Source organism: Mytilus edulis, chromosome 8 (assembly GCF_963676685.1).
Source record: "Mytilus edulis chromosome 8, xbMytEdul2.2, whole genome shotgun sequence".
Classification (NCBI taxonomy): Eukaryota; Metazoa; Mollusca; class Bivalvia; order Mytilida; family Mytilidae; genus Mytilus; species Mytilus edulis.
The window spans coordinates 83,823,492-83,841,754 of NC_092351.1; the positions used below are offsets into that span (position 1 = coordinate 83,823,492).

Here is an 18,263-nt window from a genome sequence, read left to right on the forward strand (position 1 = left end):
TAATAATAATAATAATAATAATAATAATAATAATAATAATAATAATTAAAAACCAATTGTTCAGAGAACAATTGAAGGTCTTTCCATCAAAAAAATGTATTTTGATATGAAAAGTTGTGAAACTAAGTTTAAAATGTCATTTCAATCGTCAAATGATAGCTCCTAGTAAGCTGATTCCAAAAATATATTGTTTCCATACATTTTTTTTAAATAAGGGAGATAATTTGTTACTTCCGGTTTGAAAAATGTTACTTCCGATTATATTTGAATATTTACTTGACACTGATTCCAAAAATATCTGGTTCTATATACTTTTATATTAAAAAGTACAAAAAAATAGCTATTTCCGGTTTACAAAAGGTCACTTCCGGTTGTTTTTTACAAGGTTAAATGGTTTGATATCTTTTTCTAAAAGTTGTATATCTTTATCATGTATACATATAGAATAAAAGCAAAGGTCAAAATCTAGAACGTCAAATTAAGCTATGACCTTGAGATCAGTTTCAAGGTCATAAACCAAGGACCTCAAATCAAAAGACCATAGGTCTTTATTATATTTAGTTAATGAGTTATATCACCAAACGCGTATTTTTAAATACAAGAGGGGAGAAAACTCCCTTTTACATTCAACGTACGCTTGCAATCAAAATTTACATCTTACGACATGTCGCAACTAACAATTTAGTAAAAATAATTTGTTGATATCTTATACAGTCTTTGGATATAAGTGAAAATAAGCCAAATTCAAATATTAGAATATGACCTTGACCTTTGACCTTGACCTAATTTTCATTTTTTGGGACCAAGGACCTCAAATCAAAAGATCCTAGGTCTCTATCACTTATGATTTATAAGATAGAAATTCATATCACTTATATCAGATGCATAAGGGGAAATAACTCTCATATGGAGCGGTCATATCGCTTCGGTCAAAATAGGACAAATCATGCGAAGGATATAACGAGCAATTTTGTAAAATAAATTTGTCATAATCTTTTACGGTTGCGAAGGAGATGCGCTAACAAGGAAAACAGTGTTTGGGGAGATAACTCCTACAAAGAAAAGTATTCGTTTACGCAGGGTAAATTTCAAAAGTGCATAAACTGTTCGATATCATATACCAAATATCTAAGCGACATATTGCGAAACAAATGTTTATCGCAAGAACAAAATTAGGCGGAAGAAAAAAAAAAAAAAAAATAATCAGAAGAAAAACAATAGGTCTTTCCACAGAAAAGTGGAAAGACCTAATAATATAATAATAATAATAATAATAATATCAATCATCGCCATAAGTCATTTCTAGAGACCAATAAATTAGGCCGACGTCCTGTATTTCATAGATGGTGTTATATTCGTCTGTCTTAATGTCGTGTAACGTTACGTTTGACCTCTTAGATATTCGAAAGACTTTATAGCCACGGAATATGAGCAGTGAGTTTTTTTAATGATTTTGGTAATATTTTCCTCTAAGTGATCTCAGTCCACAAAGATCTACCAACTTGTTTTGTCGATATTGCTCAAACTCTATGATTTGAGCTTCGTCTTTGTTATGCTTATTGTTATTTTTTAACGTTATAGGCATGCGTTCAAACCCCGGTTGTGTGGGTGCAATCGACTCCAATCTTAATTGAATAGAATTGTCAGTTTTACTATCAAAGGTCGGTGGTTTTCCCCTGGGCATTCTGGCTTACTCCACTAATAAAAACGTGCCACCACGAAATAGCCTTAATGCAACGTTTGAAAGTGGCGTTAAAACACAAATCAATCAAATAAAAATCACCACGTGACCAACAAATAAGATCTTTCGATCCTTAATCGAATTTCATGATGATTGTGGATAATTAAATACACAATAGACTTGTAGCGATTGTTCAATAGTTTGTATGCTTATTATACTGCATATAAGCAGGTTTATTGCGAGAGACATAAAAACGGCTTTTGATATTTTGTTTCGTCTGGTTGCTGTCCAATGCCTCCACTCATGTCTCTTTTTTTTTTCTTGACGTTGTTAAAAATTTCGAAAGAAATTAAAGAACTTGTCTTAATATTACATGTATTAATCTTAGCCCAATATACAACTAACGATAAAAGTGTGGTCTAAACTACTTGTAGTTTTATATCTACGACAATCTTTAATTGAATATGTAATCTCGGTAACATTGTTTTACTACTTCTGATGATGATGAAACATTTTGATTATTAGTTAATAACTGTTTGCAAGATATAAAAAGGGTTGGATTTGATATTTAAAAATCTCGGGGTTTTTTTTTCAGTTCGAAATTCGAATGTATTTCTTAGTATTACTATTAGTATTTCTGTCTCCAGATTTATTGAGGTAATTATAAAAACACATATTTTGTTTTACACCATGTATAGATATAGGAAGATGTGGTGTGAGTGCCAATGAGACAACTCTCCATTCAAATAACAATTTAAAAAGTAAACCATTATAGGTTAAAGTACGGCCTTCAACACGGAACCTTGGCTCACACCGAACAACAAGCTATAAAGGGCCCCAAAATTACTAGTGTAAAACCATTCAAACGGGAAAACCAACGGTCTAATCTATATAAACAAAACGAGAAACGAGAAACACGTATATATTACATAAACAAACGACAACTATTGTACATCAGATTCCTGACTTAGGACAGGTGCAAACATTATTGACAAGAAGATCATTTTGACATAAATCAAAAGTTCATGTCAAATTGTAAACAAAATTGTTGCGATTTGTTGTACTGCTTAGAGATTTTGTTAACCCTGTTATTTATATTAATATATATTTTCGTATATTGTAGACCGTAATGAATACATGCTGTTTTTGGAATGGATACTGCCATGTTGATCTATATGGGTCCGACTTATTGATATTTGCTGAATTCACAGTGCAAACAATTCTTGTTTCTACTTTGTACACTATAATGAAGGCATGATTTTTGTTAGAAATGGATACTGCTATTTTGTTTATCTTTATGTGACTGTCTCATTGATCTTACTTGAAGTACTTAAAATTTCATGTTTGTTCATGACATTAACAGTCAGAGTAATTGGTATAACCTGTTATAGGGGTCAACTTGGATAGAAGAAGAAATATAGTATTGTCACTTTGCAAAATAGGGATATATTGGATAATAATGACATCAAGTTAGGCTTACAACATGATATTTAAGGAATGAGCAGAGAAATCACATCACAAACAACAGGTGTTGTAAGTTTCAATTTGTTATGACTACAACTTCATAGTAAACAAACTTCACTGGCTATAGGAAGAATAGACAAACGAACAGACGTACGCAATTATTGTTTGTTTAACGTACAGTGTCAAATATTTCATGTTAAGAAATGGGCGGATGGACCAGAAACACAATGGTCCATGCTACGAAAGCACGATGTAATTAAGAAAACCCACATATTTTTATTTATAAATTTGAATGATGTCTGTGAGGGGGGTATCAAAATGCAAGCAAACGGAAAGACAATTGAGAGGTTGCAATTTACTTTGATGCTAGACATGGAGATATTTTGATTATAAATGAGTCATGGAAATAAATACAATAATCAGAAAAGAAACGGTATGAGCAGTTTTGAGTATTCATCCTGTCGATTCTTTTATATTTTTGCAATGTAAACAATCAAAATACTCTCAGAAAGACTGTGTTTGACATTTTTTTCTTTTGTTACATTTTTATAACGATTTTTGTTATACCCTGCAACATGATTTATAATCTGCAGAAGAGAGTCTAAAGATACCATATCGACTTCCAAACTCATAAGTCGAAAATTTATTGACATCACCATTCCTAAAATAAAGTAAAAAAAAACCAGACCAACAAAAAAACTACTGTAAAAGAAAAGTCACAATTTCTAAACTGACACTGTAATTATAGACTTATTGGAACGACTTGTTTTCCTAAGAGGAGACGAGTACATTTTCAAAGCCACTGTGGATCTTGGCAAACAAACTGTGCTCAATGTGTGTTATCTGTAAGTGTTGCTAATCGTGTTGATAGTAGATATTTGTTAAATGAAAATGTATTGGAAATTCAATTCAACACTAAGATAAATGATTGAAACTTAAAAAGGAATTTCGACATGCACTTTTATTTTATTTTTATTTATTTTTGATATATCCTCCATTCAAATATGAGTAGTATCTGCTGTAGTTTAAAAATCACTACCAAGAAACTAAGAAATGATGACGTTGGCTATGCATTCTATTTCCATTGATTTGACTCAATAAGATGCACTATCTCAATGTTTTCCGATAGATGAGCAACATTCAGAGGAGTATTGCCCTGATTATCACATAATGTTACATCTGCATTCATCTCAAGTAAAACTTTTACAATTTCTTTGTACCTTTCACCGCATGTATTCAATTCAAGGTAATCATTTTCCCTATTGTTTCCTTTACATGCAATATGTAATGGTGACTGCCCATTATTGTCACATTGATTAACAGCAGCGTTTTTCCTCAATAACAATTTCACTATTTCCTCATGCCCTCCTTTGCAAGCCGTATGCAAAAGTGTTGTTCCAAACTTGTCTCTATTTAAAACCTCAGCGCCGTGCTCTAGTAAAAGTCGTGCAATTTGTATGTGGCCCATTTCACAAGCCGCATGCAACGGCGACCGTTTATACTTATTGCGTAAAAAAATGTCGGCACGGTTGATTAATAACACTTCCACGACATCAATATGCCCCTTACAACAAGCAAAATAAATAGGAGTTTGTCCAGTCCGACCTATCTGATTTAAATTTGCCCCTTTATTAAGTAAACACTTTACAATATTTGTATATCCTCCTTCGCTTGCGATGTGTAATGGTGCTTGGCCATGTACATCACATTTATCTAGTGCAGGTTTTATCTTAAGCAACAGTTCTACGATATCCAAAAAACCTTCCTTACATGCAACAAACAAGGGAGATTGTTTTCGTCGGTCACACTGATTGACATCAGCATCATTATCCAGTAAAATCGGCACTACATCTGTATTTCCTGTTTCACAAGCCATATATAATGGCGACTTTCCAAACTTGTCACCCTTACCAATATCAGCCTTATTCTCTAGTAGTAATTTAGTTATATACTGGTGTCCTGCTTTACAAGCCACAATCAATGGTGTTTGTCCAAATTTTCCACATTGGTTGACATCCGCATTGTTCTTCAGTAACAATTTCACAACCTCTATTTGCCCTCCTTCGCAAGCTTCGTACAATGGTGACTGCAAAGACCACCCTCCTTGAGAAATATTGGCCTGATTTTCCAGTAAAATTTTCACAATTGATAAACTTCCTTTTTTACATGCAATATGCAATGCTGTGCGTCCATCCATACTTTGTTTGTTTACATTTGCTTTTTTTCTTAACAACAGTTTAACAATATTTGTATATCCCCCTTTACATGCTAAATATAATGGTGAGTGTCCCCGTTTGTTACATTTCGAGACATCAGCATTCTTGTCTAGCAACATCTTTACTATATATGTATGGCCACCTTTACATGCGAAATACAATGGTGAACGTCCCTGATAATCATGAAAATCCAGTTGCGAGACGTCAACAGTTTCAACATGTGTTTTATATCTTGTATAACATCTTATTACACCAGCCTCCGGTAATTCACAGATTTTTGTTTTTATTTTTTTTAAGATTTTGGAATCTTTCGCAAGTAAAAGTTGCACTATACCTATATGCCCTTTTAAACAGGACACATGTAAAACTGACATCCCATTATAATCATAATTACATACAGCTGCATCGTTTTCCAGTAAAAATTTTACTATATCAATGTAACCACCCTCACATGCCAAAAAAAGTGGAGATTTCCCTAAATAATTGATGACATTGACGTTGCATTTCAAATCAATCAGAACCTTAACCAGGTCGAGAAACCCTTGAGTTGCGGCTTCAATCAATGGGGTTGTATATACAGTATATCTATTAAGGTGAATCAAGGCAGACCTTATTTGGAGGTCTTCCCGCAAAATATTGATTATTCCAGCTCGAAATGAGGTAATTACTAAATTTTTATTACGTATTGTGCTAATGATGTCACCTTCATTTAGATTGTTTATTACTCTGTTGATATATTCTTCCCTCATGTATACCGGAAGTATAATAATATTTTCATTTTCCCCAGTTTTACATGATTCAAATCTGTAATGATCGCAAACAAATTGTATGGGTGCATACTTGATGAAGCATTCTGTGAGATGCTGTCCATACAAGAATGCAGCTATTTCATGTATTTTGTCGTGAATCATAATGTATAAAAATCCTCTCTTTTTTAAGTAGGTCAACTCCAAATTTGTAAAGCAATCATTCAAATTGTTCCGTTGCTTTTCAGAATTTATATTTATGTCACATGCTTCCAATATTTTCTTTATTTTGTCTCTTATATTTAATGGTGCATATTCTAATTTCAACCAATGTGAATTAAATCCATTCAGAAATAAGATGCATAGAACTAAAGCACAATACTGGTTCTTATCTTGACACATAATAAATCGTGACAAATCTTCTTTAATAGTCACATCTGGAGATCTAAAAAGCTTCTTCACTTCATCCGAATGTTTCCCCTTAGCCAATTTACACAGCAAAGGAAAAAAAGTAAAGTCATCAAGACGCCATGGGTCACACATTTCTTCTGGTAGGTATTGTTTCATCATTGACGTTTTTTCCTCAAACGATAGACAATATTGGTCTGACAGCAAATTGATCTCATTTCTTGTGAACAGTTTGAGCAGTTGAAACTGTAAATCTCTATATATGTGTAATCTACAGGATATCAACAAAATAGGAGTTGGTGTTTTTCTCAACTCTGTTTCAACAACTCTATGTTTTCTATCTTTTTCATGAATATTGAATATTTTTTCTAATTTTTCTGAATGATCTCTCCACATATCTACTGAACTTCTACTAATGGCCTCTTTACCACAAATATCATCAACTACAAACACTTGTTTCTTTTTGGAGTCGCAAAAAGTTATGATATCAAATGGACCATTAACAAATGGTATTACCTCATATCCATACTTTGAGTGTAATTCTAACGCAACATGATGAATAATTGACGACTTTCCATTACCTGAACTTCCAGTGACAATATTTATGTTACTTTTATATTTGAGTGACGACTTCACATATTTTGTAGCCCTGGTGATGACAAATAGTTGGTCTTCCTTTGTCCATTCATCTATATATTGCTGATGTTGAGCTGTTAATAATAATAATAATACTTTTATTTCCGTAAGCAAATACAGCTTATTGGATTTACACAATATAAATATCCAATAGATAATATACACTTACAGCATAATATAACATTTATACACAGATTATACAAATCAAAGTAACATATTATGGTTATTTAGGTTGTAATTTACCCGTTAAAACATAGAAAAGATCGAAAGTAAAACAAAAGAGAACCATTTCGTTGACTGATTCGATCGACATGAAAAATTATTCTTCTACAGGTAAAAACAAGGATTATCTTTTTTAACTAATATCATGACATCAGACAGACCTAGAAATGTCCAATTCCAATTGCACAATGTTTGCTATCTATTTATATTAATGTTATTTGAACGTCGGCAGTCATCGGTGGTCATCTCAATTAGTAATAAGTTGGCGTCTAGACCAACATACACACGAAATGCTGACATATATTATCGAGTCCATGCATTGTTAATTGTTATATTTTGACTTTTTGTAATTTGGATATACGTTTCAGTATGGAAAATTTCGATCCATTTTGAATATTAGATATCACATTATTCAAATATCAAGCTCAATGTTTGAAAATACCAGTTCTGTTTTAAGCCAACGGAAACACACCAGTGGGATCAAAAAATGATAAACGCATGGCATGTTTAGTTTGACATCGATAGACAAATCTGCACATGTTCATGTGTACATGTATGAGTAACTAAGTATACGTACCCCTGATATTTTTGGGGATTGTCTCTTCTTCATTCCGTTTTAGTTCCAACGCAAAATCTCTGATATGTGCACCTGAAAAAGGACATCTTAATGTAAGTTTGTATTACTGTAAATATAGACAATGCAAATATCTCATTGGAACTCCTTGTACGTCTAAATATTTACCACTTTTACTCTGAAGTTTTTAAAAAATATCCTAAAAGCTCATATGTACTACTATTTTTTTGCTACTCCCAGCTTCACTTTGGGTCTTCATCGGATTTCAGGGCGGTCGCAATTGATGTTTATTTATATTGATAACATTACCTAGTCATGTGTCTATGAGATTCAACATACGGGTTATACCTGGGAACGAGTACGAAAAAAGAGAAATATCTATGAATATTATATATATACCCAGAATAGGCTTGGTTTGTGAAACCTATACTAACAATCATTCAATTAGAAAACTCTTGGAAAACACTTTTACTCACTTCAATAGTTATTTATCAAGATCATAGCTTAGAAGAAATCACTGCATTCGCTCTAACTTTTCTGTTACAGTACATTTTATACCCCACCGCTGTTTGATTTTTTAAGGAATTTGTTTTCTTACATGAAATGTCTAGAACATGTATCAAACTATTCTGATAACAAATTGAACTAATTTCAGAATACTATAACTGATAAGTTTAGTAGTTAATTAATAATATATTCAAGATTATACATAACGTATCCAATCAGCCTTTGTCTCAAGTCCACAACTTTCTGTATGCCTTTTTATCTTTTAAAGTTCACAGTTCACATTTTTTGCAAAAATAGCCAATTAAGAATTCTTGTTATAATAATATTATCTCTTACTATATATTTAACAAAAGTTTGTTAATATATGACTGGTAGTGTTAAAACAAAGTGGTATTTGCAATGATTTGCGATATTATGAAAGAGAGACGAAAGATACCAGAGGGACAGTCAAACTCATAGATCGAAAATAAACTAAAATAATAAAGACAAACATACACATAATAGTACACAAGACTAAGCAACACGAACCCCACCAAAAACTGTTGGTGATCTCAGTTGCTCCGGAAGGGTAAAGTAACCAGTCTGAAATATGAATTCACTTTAAGCTTTTTAGAACTGACTGATGTCTGTTTTTTCTTCATAAATTCAAAGCATAATTATTGTTCACTATACAGAAGACCTTTAAATAATAATAACATAATAATTGGCTTTATATTCTGTTTTATGATCCAGTGGTTAGAACTTGTTCTTCAAATTAGTTCTGCTGTTTCTTTTAAGTTCATCTTTAAGATATAACCAACTTTTCTTAGCTTTATTGAATCAGATTTTTAAATCTCTAGCGTTTTTTTAGACCGCAATCACAAGAAACCACACTCAGGTGTTACAGATTGCATTTCGGTTTTCGACAGGACGAAAACACCCCCACAACAATATTTATCAAGGATTTATAAGTATCAATTTCTGTGAAGAATACAATTAGGCACGGCTTAACAATTTAAAGTACAAATTACAATTACATGAACCGAGGCAGACAGATTCGAATCATCCAATGCACTTAAAAATTGAAAACAACACGTTTGATAATTCCATGCGTCCGAAGCGCTTTTCTGGATCTACCTTCATCCGGAACGCACGATATACATGTAGTTGACATATTTCAACTTGTTGGTTATTCATAGCAACAAACCGAACCCCGAAAACTAAATCAATCTAATTTAGGGTCTTACTTTTAAATATTTAAGTTTGGTATAATTGTATACAGTGATGAATTGAAGCAGCTTTCATGAAAAGATATTTTAAAAATGTTCCGTTGGAAACATCTGTGAAACCAGTATCATCCATATTTAATCATATGACAAAGGTAACAATTTAAGTGGGAGGTTTAACTCGCTATAAAAGCAGAATTAATCAATAAATTTATATGGGAAATGCCATAGTCATATATTTGAGAGTTATCTTCCAGTCTTTTTCTTTTGACTTATTAAGTCAAGTGCTTAGTGTCGTTAAGTTTATAGACTCCACCCTTTTTTAATTTACTTTGTATTTCGATATTATGGTTCATACTTTTCCCTCAAATAACAATAGAAATTGGGTAGTGCTTTAAATCACAAAAATACTAACTCCGAGCATAATTCAAAACGGCAAAAAAGGCAAAATCAAAAGCTCAAACACATATTCTATATAATATTTTTTTTTTAATATTTTATAGTATAAAACAATTAATTTCGGTTTCAATCACTCTGCACTTTTTTCAGCTTTACTTTGTGAAGTGCCACAGTTCTGATTTTGTAACTATCAAAGGAACCAATTTTTTTGAAATATTCTCTGGAATTCATCTAAAACATACTTAATGTAAAACTTTTTTTTTCAATATGAGACAAACCTCTTAATTATTCATGTTATTACCTTGAGTACTGCATTCATTGTGAATATTTGATGTCTCGGCTTGAAGAAGAGATATATCCGTTCGAATATTAACTGTATTCGTTGTCAATATTTTGATTTGGTCACGGAATTCTTCACGGAATTCAAAGTGATCTTGACGAATGTAACCAAGGATATCTTTGTTTAGATTCATCTGGCTGACTTCCTCGCATTTTGATTTATATGCTATTCCACCAAGCCTCGTGATTGCCTTTAATATGGATAAACTAACAGTTATGTCTGATTTATATTATAAACATTTCAATGAAAAAAAACAAAGACAAAGTCTTTCTTAAAGGCTTAAGTGTTGGTGCATATCAATTCATTCAATTTAGATTGATATCTTTTTTAAGATATGTAAGGACTCAGATTATATTAAAAAATTAAAAATTTAGAGGACGTGCTTGTCTTTGGTGAGTTTTATAATTAATAAGAAAGTTAAGGATTGGCTTTTAAAATCTTCATTGCAAATCCTGTAAATTTGATTTCGTCACTTTTAGGGAATGATTATTTATGAAATCTGATATATTTTTGTTATCCTCGAAATTGTGAATGTTTTCTAACACTAAAAATTCATAACAGAACCATACCCATGAAATCATAGCCGTAACATCTGACATTGCACTACATTTTAAAATATTGCGGTGTATTATTTTCAGCAAGACATGCGATTTCAAGACAAAACTGTCATTCTCATATTTGCTGATTATAGCTTTAAAATGGTAAGGAAATAGGTAAAACAATACCGTTATATAAACATGACAATTTTTACGATTAAACTTTACTTTTCAGTATTTCAAAATAATCTGCGTGTGATTTTACTAAATCGTACTAAAAAGCAAAATAAAGTGTATGTATGGTACTGTTAGACGGTTTTAGACATAGCAGTTTCAGAATAAATTATGCAGAGGGTCAAAATACTTGTGAAAAAAAAAAATAGCACCTTATAAATATACTATACTACACAATTTCAGTGCACACCTTTATATCCAAATAAGATATGATGTTTGAGACATTGACGTAATAGATAATAACAACATAAACTATGATGAATATTTTTATGATCCACTGCTTTCTGTAAACATTTTTTTATTTTCATAACTAATAGAAGAGCTAAAATTTCAATCCATACTACAATTTGCATAATTCCTTTACCTCGGATACGCAAATCCACATTGTGTTAAAGTCTCCATTAGACAGTTCATCTTTCTCAGCATGGGCCATTATATTTCTGTAGTATTTTATCCTGGCTAAGTCTGCTCCATCACTGACTTCTGTAACTGGAGGTAGTTTATCAAAGCCACGTGATGGTGGAACGATAGTCACTGTGGTCATGTTTCTCAACAGGCAGATCATCAATGTAATGTCAAAGATATCTGATGATGTTATGCCTATAATTCAAAAGCATTTGTTCCAATAGAGTAAACAGAAATGATAAAATTCATACCACCAGCTCAGTAGTCAGTACTTATGTGTTCATATGTAACTACATTGATATAGATATAAGAATATGTGGTATGAGTTCCAATAAGACAACTATTCATTCAAGTCACTATTTAAAACAACCATTATAAGTCAAAGTAGGGTATGTAACCGAGCCTTGGGTCACACCGAACAGCAAGCTACTAAGGGCCCCAAAAATGACAATTGTAAAGTGTTCATTACGGTAAATTAACCATTTAGTAAATATTGATATATTCAAAACACTAAGTGTGTTCTATTGAAAGGCTTTATTTACCTTAATCATATTTGGCACAATTTTTCTGAACATTCGGTTCTGAAAGCTCTAAAGCGTAATGCTATATTGCATGAACTGTTCGGCAAATTAAATTCTTATAATTAATATTCTGCACTGCTATCATAAGGGAATTGTGATTAAGTACCTACGGAACAAATATTATTTCTAGTTTATCGTGCACCATGACGACCACTAAGACGCATGATGAACATTAATAGTACAGGGATACAGGCGAACCCCTCTAATTGGTAAATGACGTCCTAAAGAAGCGCATAATTGACATTTTTGTTCCGGTGACGGACAAACTCGAAAGTGGTCTTTCACAGCAATGTGTAAGGATGTTCGCTGCTCAGTTTCAAAATAAATAGGTTTCATTGACACTAGTATATATTGATAGGGGATAAATTGAGGAATCTAAAAAGCAAAAAAAAATATAGGGGTCAATGTGCTTGTTATTGAGATATTAGCTGTTGGAATTTTGGCGGAAAAATGTTCTCTCTTAATTTTTCAAAGCTTGAAACCAGTTAGACCAGTTAACGTTCTCAAAACTTTTAAAAAATAAATAAGTTTTTATAAGACTTTTACAAATGGCTTATACTTATACATGTAAAAGATTAATAAAAAAAAAATGGGGGTCCATTGGCAAATTTTTTCAAGGCATTAAAATGGATAAAACCAGAGGATTTCGAAAACCTGACAAAAATTGCAAACCATGACAAGCAAAAAACCGTAAGTGTATATAACGTACCTGATGCTGGGTATAGTAGACTCATTTGTTTCTTATTAATGATATGACCATTAAACAGGTTTGTAATTCTAGGTTTATCTCTCGCTAGTTTAGCTGAAAGTGTGGCTGGAGGAAAATACCGGTTGAATCTCTCTCGTACTGCTTTGGGTGCAACATTACTCATCAGTCTAAACATCCGTAGAAAATTATCTTCATTCTCTGTCAATGACGCATCATTATTTTTCTGTCGTCTAAAGATATTCCTCCAAGATTTCCTTGAAAAATTCTATAATAGAAATAAATGATTCACCTAAAACAACTGACAACTTTGACACATTGAAAGAAAATTTAAAAGGGATCATTTTAATACTTTGAAAGTTGTCAATTGTTTTAAGTGAATCATCTATTAATATTAACAACCTCTCTTTTACTTTTACTTTTTAGTATATATTTGGTAATATTCATTTGACGTAATTCGGTACTTATACATCTCGTTGCTAGGGTAAATGTTTGTATTCTTGTCTTGTTTTTGCTAATGTGCTTTGTCTTTATTACTCTTTTTATTTTTCTTTGTTGGCATATTTGTTTGTTTTCATAGCGATTTAGATAAAACACAATGTTCACTGCTGTTCCCCTATTTTATTTGACATTCTTGACTATTGTGTCTTGGTTGTTTTTTTTTTTGTTCACACATTGTTGTCAATATAATATAGATTTATGCGACTGTCATACAAGTGAGAGATTGGCTAGCTATAAAACCAGGTTTTATTCACCATTTTCTAAATAAGAAAAAGAATGTACCAAGTCAGGAAATGACAGATGCTATCATTTTGTTTGATGTGTATTATCTTTTGATTTTGACATTTGATAAGGGATAAATGAAATATAACAGATCTGATGATTTTAATAAGTTCTAAAAGAGGGACGAAAGATACCAAAGGGACAGTCAAACTCATAAATCTAAAACAAACTGACAACGTTATGGCTAAAACTGAAAAAGACATACAGACAACCAATAGTACACATGACACAACATAGAAAACTAAAGAATAAACAACACGAACCCCACCAAAAACTAGAGGTGATCTCAGGTGCTCCGGAAGGGTAAGCAGATCCTGCTCCACATGTGGCACCCGTCGTGTTGCTTATGTGATAACAAATCCGGCAAATAGTCTTATTCGGTAGGCCACATTCATGAAAGGGAAGGGGATTGTAGTTACGACGTAAGGAACTACCGATATGTTATTATCAAATATGCATGTGTTAAAAGTAAGAATTCTATACAATTAAGAACGTCACGATGACTTTCAAAAATACAAAAAAAAACTTACAAATACCTCATGACGCCATGCTAACAATATCATAAACCACCCCCTTTGATTTGCTGTAGTTATTATGACCAGTAATACAGCTAATGACATGGCTCCAAAAACTGTTACAATAGGTTCCATTCTATTAGTGTAGTTTACAAATCAAACAAATATTCATCTGCAAATATAGAAAAATGACAGCATAAACCAAAGATTTTTTTTTAATTTGGATGACACCAATCATGTGGTTTTAAAGGATGTGAAAACACAATATCAATGACAAGTAACTCAATTTTACTTTGCAACCCTTCGCAAGTATAATTTAGAATAAAAGATTGCAGAATTAAATATGTTCTATCTAGTTTCATTCTCAAACTGCAATTCAAATAATGAAATTCATACATTGTAAGTATTAAGCGCAAATAAATATTAAGTTTAACAAAGCGATGGAATAAAAAATGAAGTCTAGTTCTTAATATTTTCATTATATTCCATGTTTTACAAACTAGTTAAGTTGTGTTATACATATTCCTATTAATGAAGCTACTATTTGAGACTTAGAATCCTTAATTTGCTTTCTCTCTCTCTTCACATCGTCAGGATTCGACTAGATGGTACCTGTTCAAAGATACATGTGATGAGTTCAAACTTGTTACATATAGATATAGGAAGATGTGGTGTGAGTGCCAATGAGACAACTCTCCATCCAAATAACAATTTAAAAAAGTAAACCATTATAGGTCAATGTACGGCCTTCAACACGGAGCCTTGGCTCACACCGAACAACAAGCTATAAAGGGCCCCAAAATTACTAGTGTAAAACCATTCAAACGGGAAAACCAACGGTCTAGTCTATATAAAAAAACGAGAAACACGTATAAATTACATAAACAAACGACAACTACTGTACATCAGATTCCTGACTTAGGACAGGTGCAAACATTTGCAGCGGGATTAAACGTTTTAATGGTACCAAACCTTCTCCCTTTTTCTGAAACAATAGCATAACACCACAACAAAGAAAAACATACAATAAAATATCAATTGGCAGGCTTAACTCCATCAAAAAACGTAAATTAATACACTATGAACGAATAAATATGATCTGCGATATCTGAATGTAAATGCACAGTTATTAAAATATTAGGTATAAACATTCAAGGCCAAAAAGCAAACAAACAAGTCCAAACAAAGCCATGGCAAGACACCACTGCGAAATATTTAACTCTACGAAAATTATCACATTTGAAAAAAAAAAAAAGGTTTTAATAATACAGGTAAATCTTGAAGTTTATACAAATGTAGTAGGTGAAAATTAGAAGATATTCCAAATAATCAAAGCTGGTATATAGACAAGTTCCATATAAATATAAAATAACAAAAAAACATTAAAAACAGTATCAACAGGTCGAATTAACAAGAAATTACGATTTGAGAGTACTCGCAGTTACTGACAGCTAGTTAAAAGCCAAAAACAATTAATAATAATAAAAATCATGCATCAGAGACTAAAATCAACTAAAACACATCCCAGGGATTTAGTATTTTAACGTCATGAACAGTCAGAGAAGACATGACTTGTGCAATGCCAAAAATAAATGTATCGACAAGTAGTAGGATAGTGAGGAGCGACTTCTATAGAGATAAAAATTAACGTGTCTGTGTCTCTATACATCCCGCCTCAAAAGAAGATACAATTTAGTTATGTTTTAATTTGCTAATGACAAAATCGATATGAGTGCCAATGTAATAAAATTAACGGTACCAATTTTCTTGCACCAGATGCGCATTTCGACAATACATGTCTCTTCAGTGATGCTCGTGGCCAAAATATTTAAAATCCAACGCTTATATAAAAGATGAAGAGCTATAATCCAAAAGGTCCAAAAAGTATAGCCAAATCCGTGAAAGGAATGAGAGCTTTGCACGAGGGAGATACATTCCTTAATTTATAATAATTTCTAATACTTTGTAACAGCAAGTTTAAATAACACAAAAAATCCGTATTTCATGCCAGTACCGAAGTACTGGCTACTGGGCTGGTGATACCCTCGGGGACTAATAGTCCACCAGCAGAGGCATCGACCCAGTAAACTATACTCAGATCTAATTACAATATTGGTACGATAACCCTTACTTATAAGTTTGTTTAAAGGTTCGATAGGTTTACACGGATCACATAGTGATTTCCTCGCTTTAAGTACAATATTACCATAAAATTTAGGATGTGAAATACCATTTTTAATAAGTTTTCTACAGGTACAGCCAAATTTACTAATCAAATCTTTGTATCTATGAAAGAATTTAGTAAAAGTTTTAAGTAATTTATGGTATCGAAATCCCTGACACAACAATTTCCCAGTGATGCATTGATTACGTTCGTTAAAATCTATGACATCAGAACACACACGGGCAAACCGAACGAGTTGGGATATATAAACACCGTATGATGGAGCCAAAGGCACATCGCCGTCTAAAAAAGGAAAATTAACAATAGGAAATGAAAAATCGTCTCTTTTGTCGTAAATTTTAGAATGAAGTTTCCCGTTTGAAATTGAAATGTCTAAATCTAGAAAAGGACAACTGCTGCTGTTTATGTTAGATTTAGTTAAAGTAAGTTCTTTTGGGTAAATTTCGGAAGTATATTTAGAGAACTCTGGATTATTCAACGAAAAAATATCATCCAGATAACGGTAGGTATTTTTGAATGTATCAACCAAATATAACAATGATGGGTCTTTACTGAATTTGGTCATAAACTGAGATTCATAGCAATATAGAAATAAATCTGCTATAAAGGGGCACAGTTAGTGCCCATAGGAATACCTACTACCTGACGATACATGTATGTATCCTTCAACTATAAACGAATAATTTGTTTGTGGTTTTTTCACTGCTTCGAGGGTATCTAAGTAACAACATAAAAATTTATGTTACTTGCATTATAAATGTCTACTTGTAAATATCAGGTATCGAAACTACAAAGTTCTACTGAATCACCCCTTCCCATATTTATCTAAATTGAATTATGTTTAAGAATCTCTTGTGTAGCTATGAAAAATGATAAATCAAATCAAAAAGTCCACGATCAACATATACTAACCATATTTATCAATGTGAATTTCAGTCTTGTAAATTCAATGAAATATTCCAATCATCTAGACTACGAATTGCGCTTACAAATCTAAAACATGCACATGCCCACGTAAACACACACAGAGATGAAGATAATTGTTGAAAGACACCTGATTTTCTTTAAATAGCATCGATGGGTTGAGTAGTGAAGTAAAGTCCTAGCCTAGGATCATAGCCCACTGGTAGAAAAATATAACGACATGTACTCATATAGCATGTATAGGTTGTACGAACGATGCATTCTGGGAAAGCATGATTTCTTCGCATTTGGCAGGAAATACTAAAATATTCAGAGAAAAATAAATTCTAAGTTCACGTAAATCGGCAAAAATAGCATAGTTACATTCAGTTTAATAATTCAACACGCAGCTCAATCATCGATTTTTGCATGATATATTTCCAGTGACAATTAATACTAGAACAAGTTTCATATTTAAATTATTTCCGTTGACAAGGCATAATTAGTAAAATTTATTGGACAAAGACAGAAAATACAAATATGACAAAAAAATTATATGTATAATTATTAAATAACAGGTCTTACCGATAAAAACACAAATTCCTATGTTACTTTTACAAATGTGTTTGTTTACCTGATAAGACGTTGCTATTGTACAGGTTATACTGATAAAACTTGATATTACTTGAAACTGTCTACCTTATTGAAATACATATCGATTTTATTTTATTCTTTACATAAATTCTTATCTGAACTAACATTATGTGTAATATGTGTCATCTACGGACTGCCATTATTTATTTTTATTACAGCCGATTTCATTGAGTGTGTAGGGAAAGGTAGAATCCGTGGTTAGCTTGCTTGTTAGCTGAACCATGATGACATTTTTAGGTAAGCTATACTACCCTCTTTTCGAAGTAGTATAGTCTTACAGACATATAGATTGGTTATCTGTCGGACTAGTCTACTCTTAAAGGAGGGTAGTTTACCTAACCTAATAATGACTCAACGGTTCAG

At 32.1% G+C, this 18,263-nt stretch overlaps 1 protein-coding gene across 1 annotated transcript; it reads right to left on the bottom strand.

The window, feature by feature from the left end:
* Positions 1 to 4,117: 4,117 nt before the first annotated feature.
* Positions 4,118 to 14,293, bottom strand: LOC139484453 (uncharacterized). The gene is made up of 6 exons (XM_071268186.1): positions 14,174 to 14,293; positions 12,864 to 13,128; positions 11,533 to 11,768; positions 10,360 to 10,588; positions 7,951 to 8,022; positions 4,118 to 7,225 (listed from the first exon to the last, which is right to left on the bottom strand). The coding sequence occupies exons 1-6, from the start codon at positions 14,291 to 14,293 to the stop codon at positions 4,221 to 4,223; spliced, it is 3,927 nt and encodes a 1,308-aa protein (XP_071124287.1). The 3' UTR covers positions 4,118 to 4,220.
* Between the last annotated feature and the right edge of the window lie 3,970 nt (positions 14,294 to 18,263).

Excerpts from the sequence above, each read along its gene's own strand:
- LOC139484453 (XM_071268186.1), bottom strand. The coding sequence starts at position 14,293 with ATGGAACCTATTGTAACAGTTTTTGGAGCCATGTCATTAGCTGTATTA. Across the intron at positions 13,129-14,173 it reads CATGGCGTCATGAGGTATTT|AATTTTTCAAGGAAATCTTG; the intron begins GTAAGTTTTTTT and ends TTTCTATTATAG. Across the intron at positions 11,769-12,863 it reads TCTACTATACCCAGCATCAG|GCATAACATCATCAGATATC; the intron begins GTACGTTATATA and ends TTTGAATTATAG.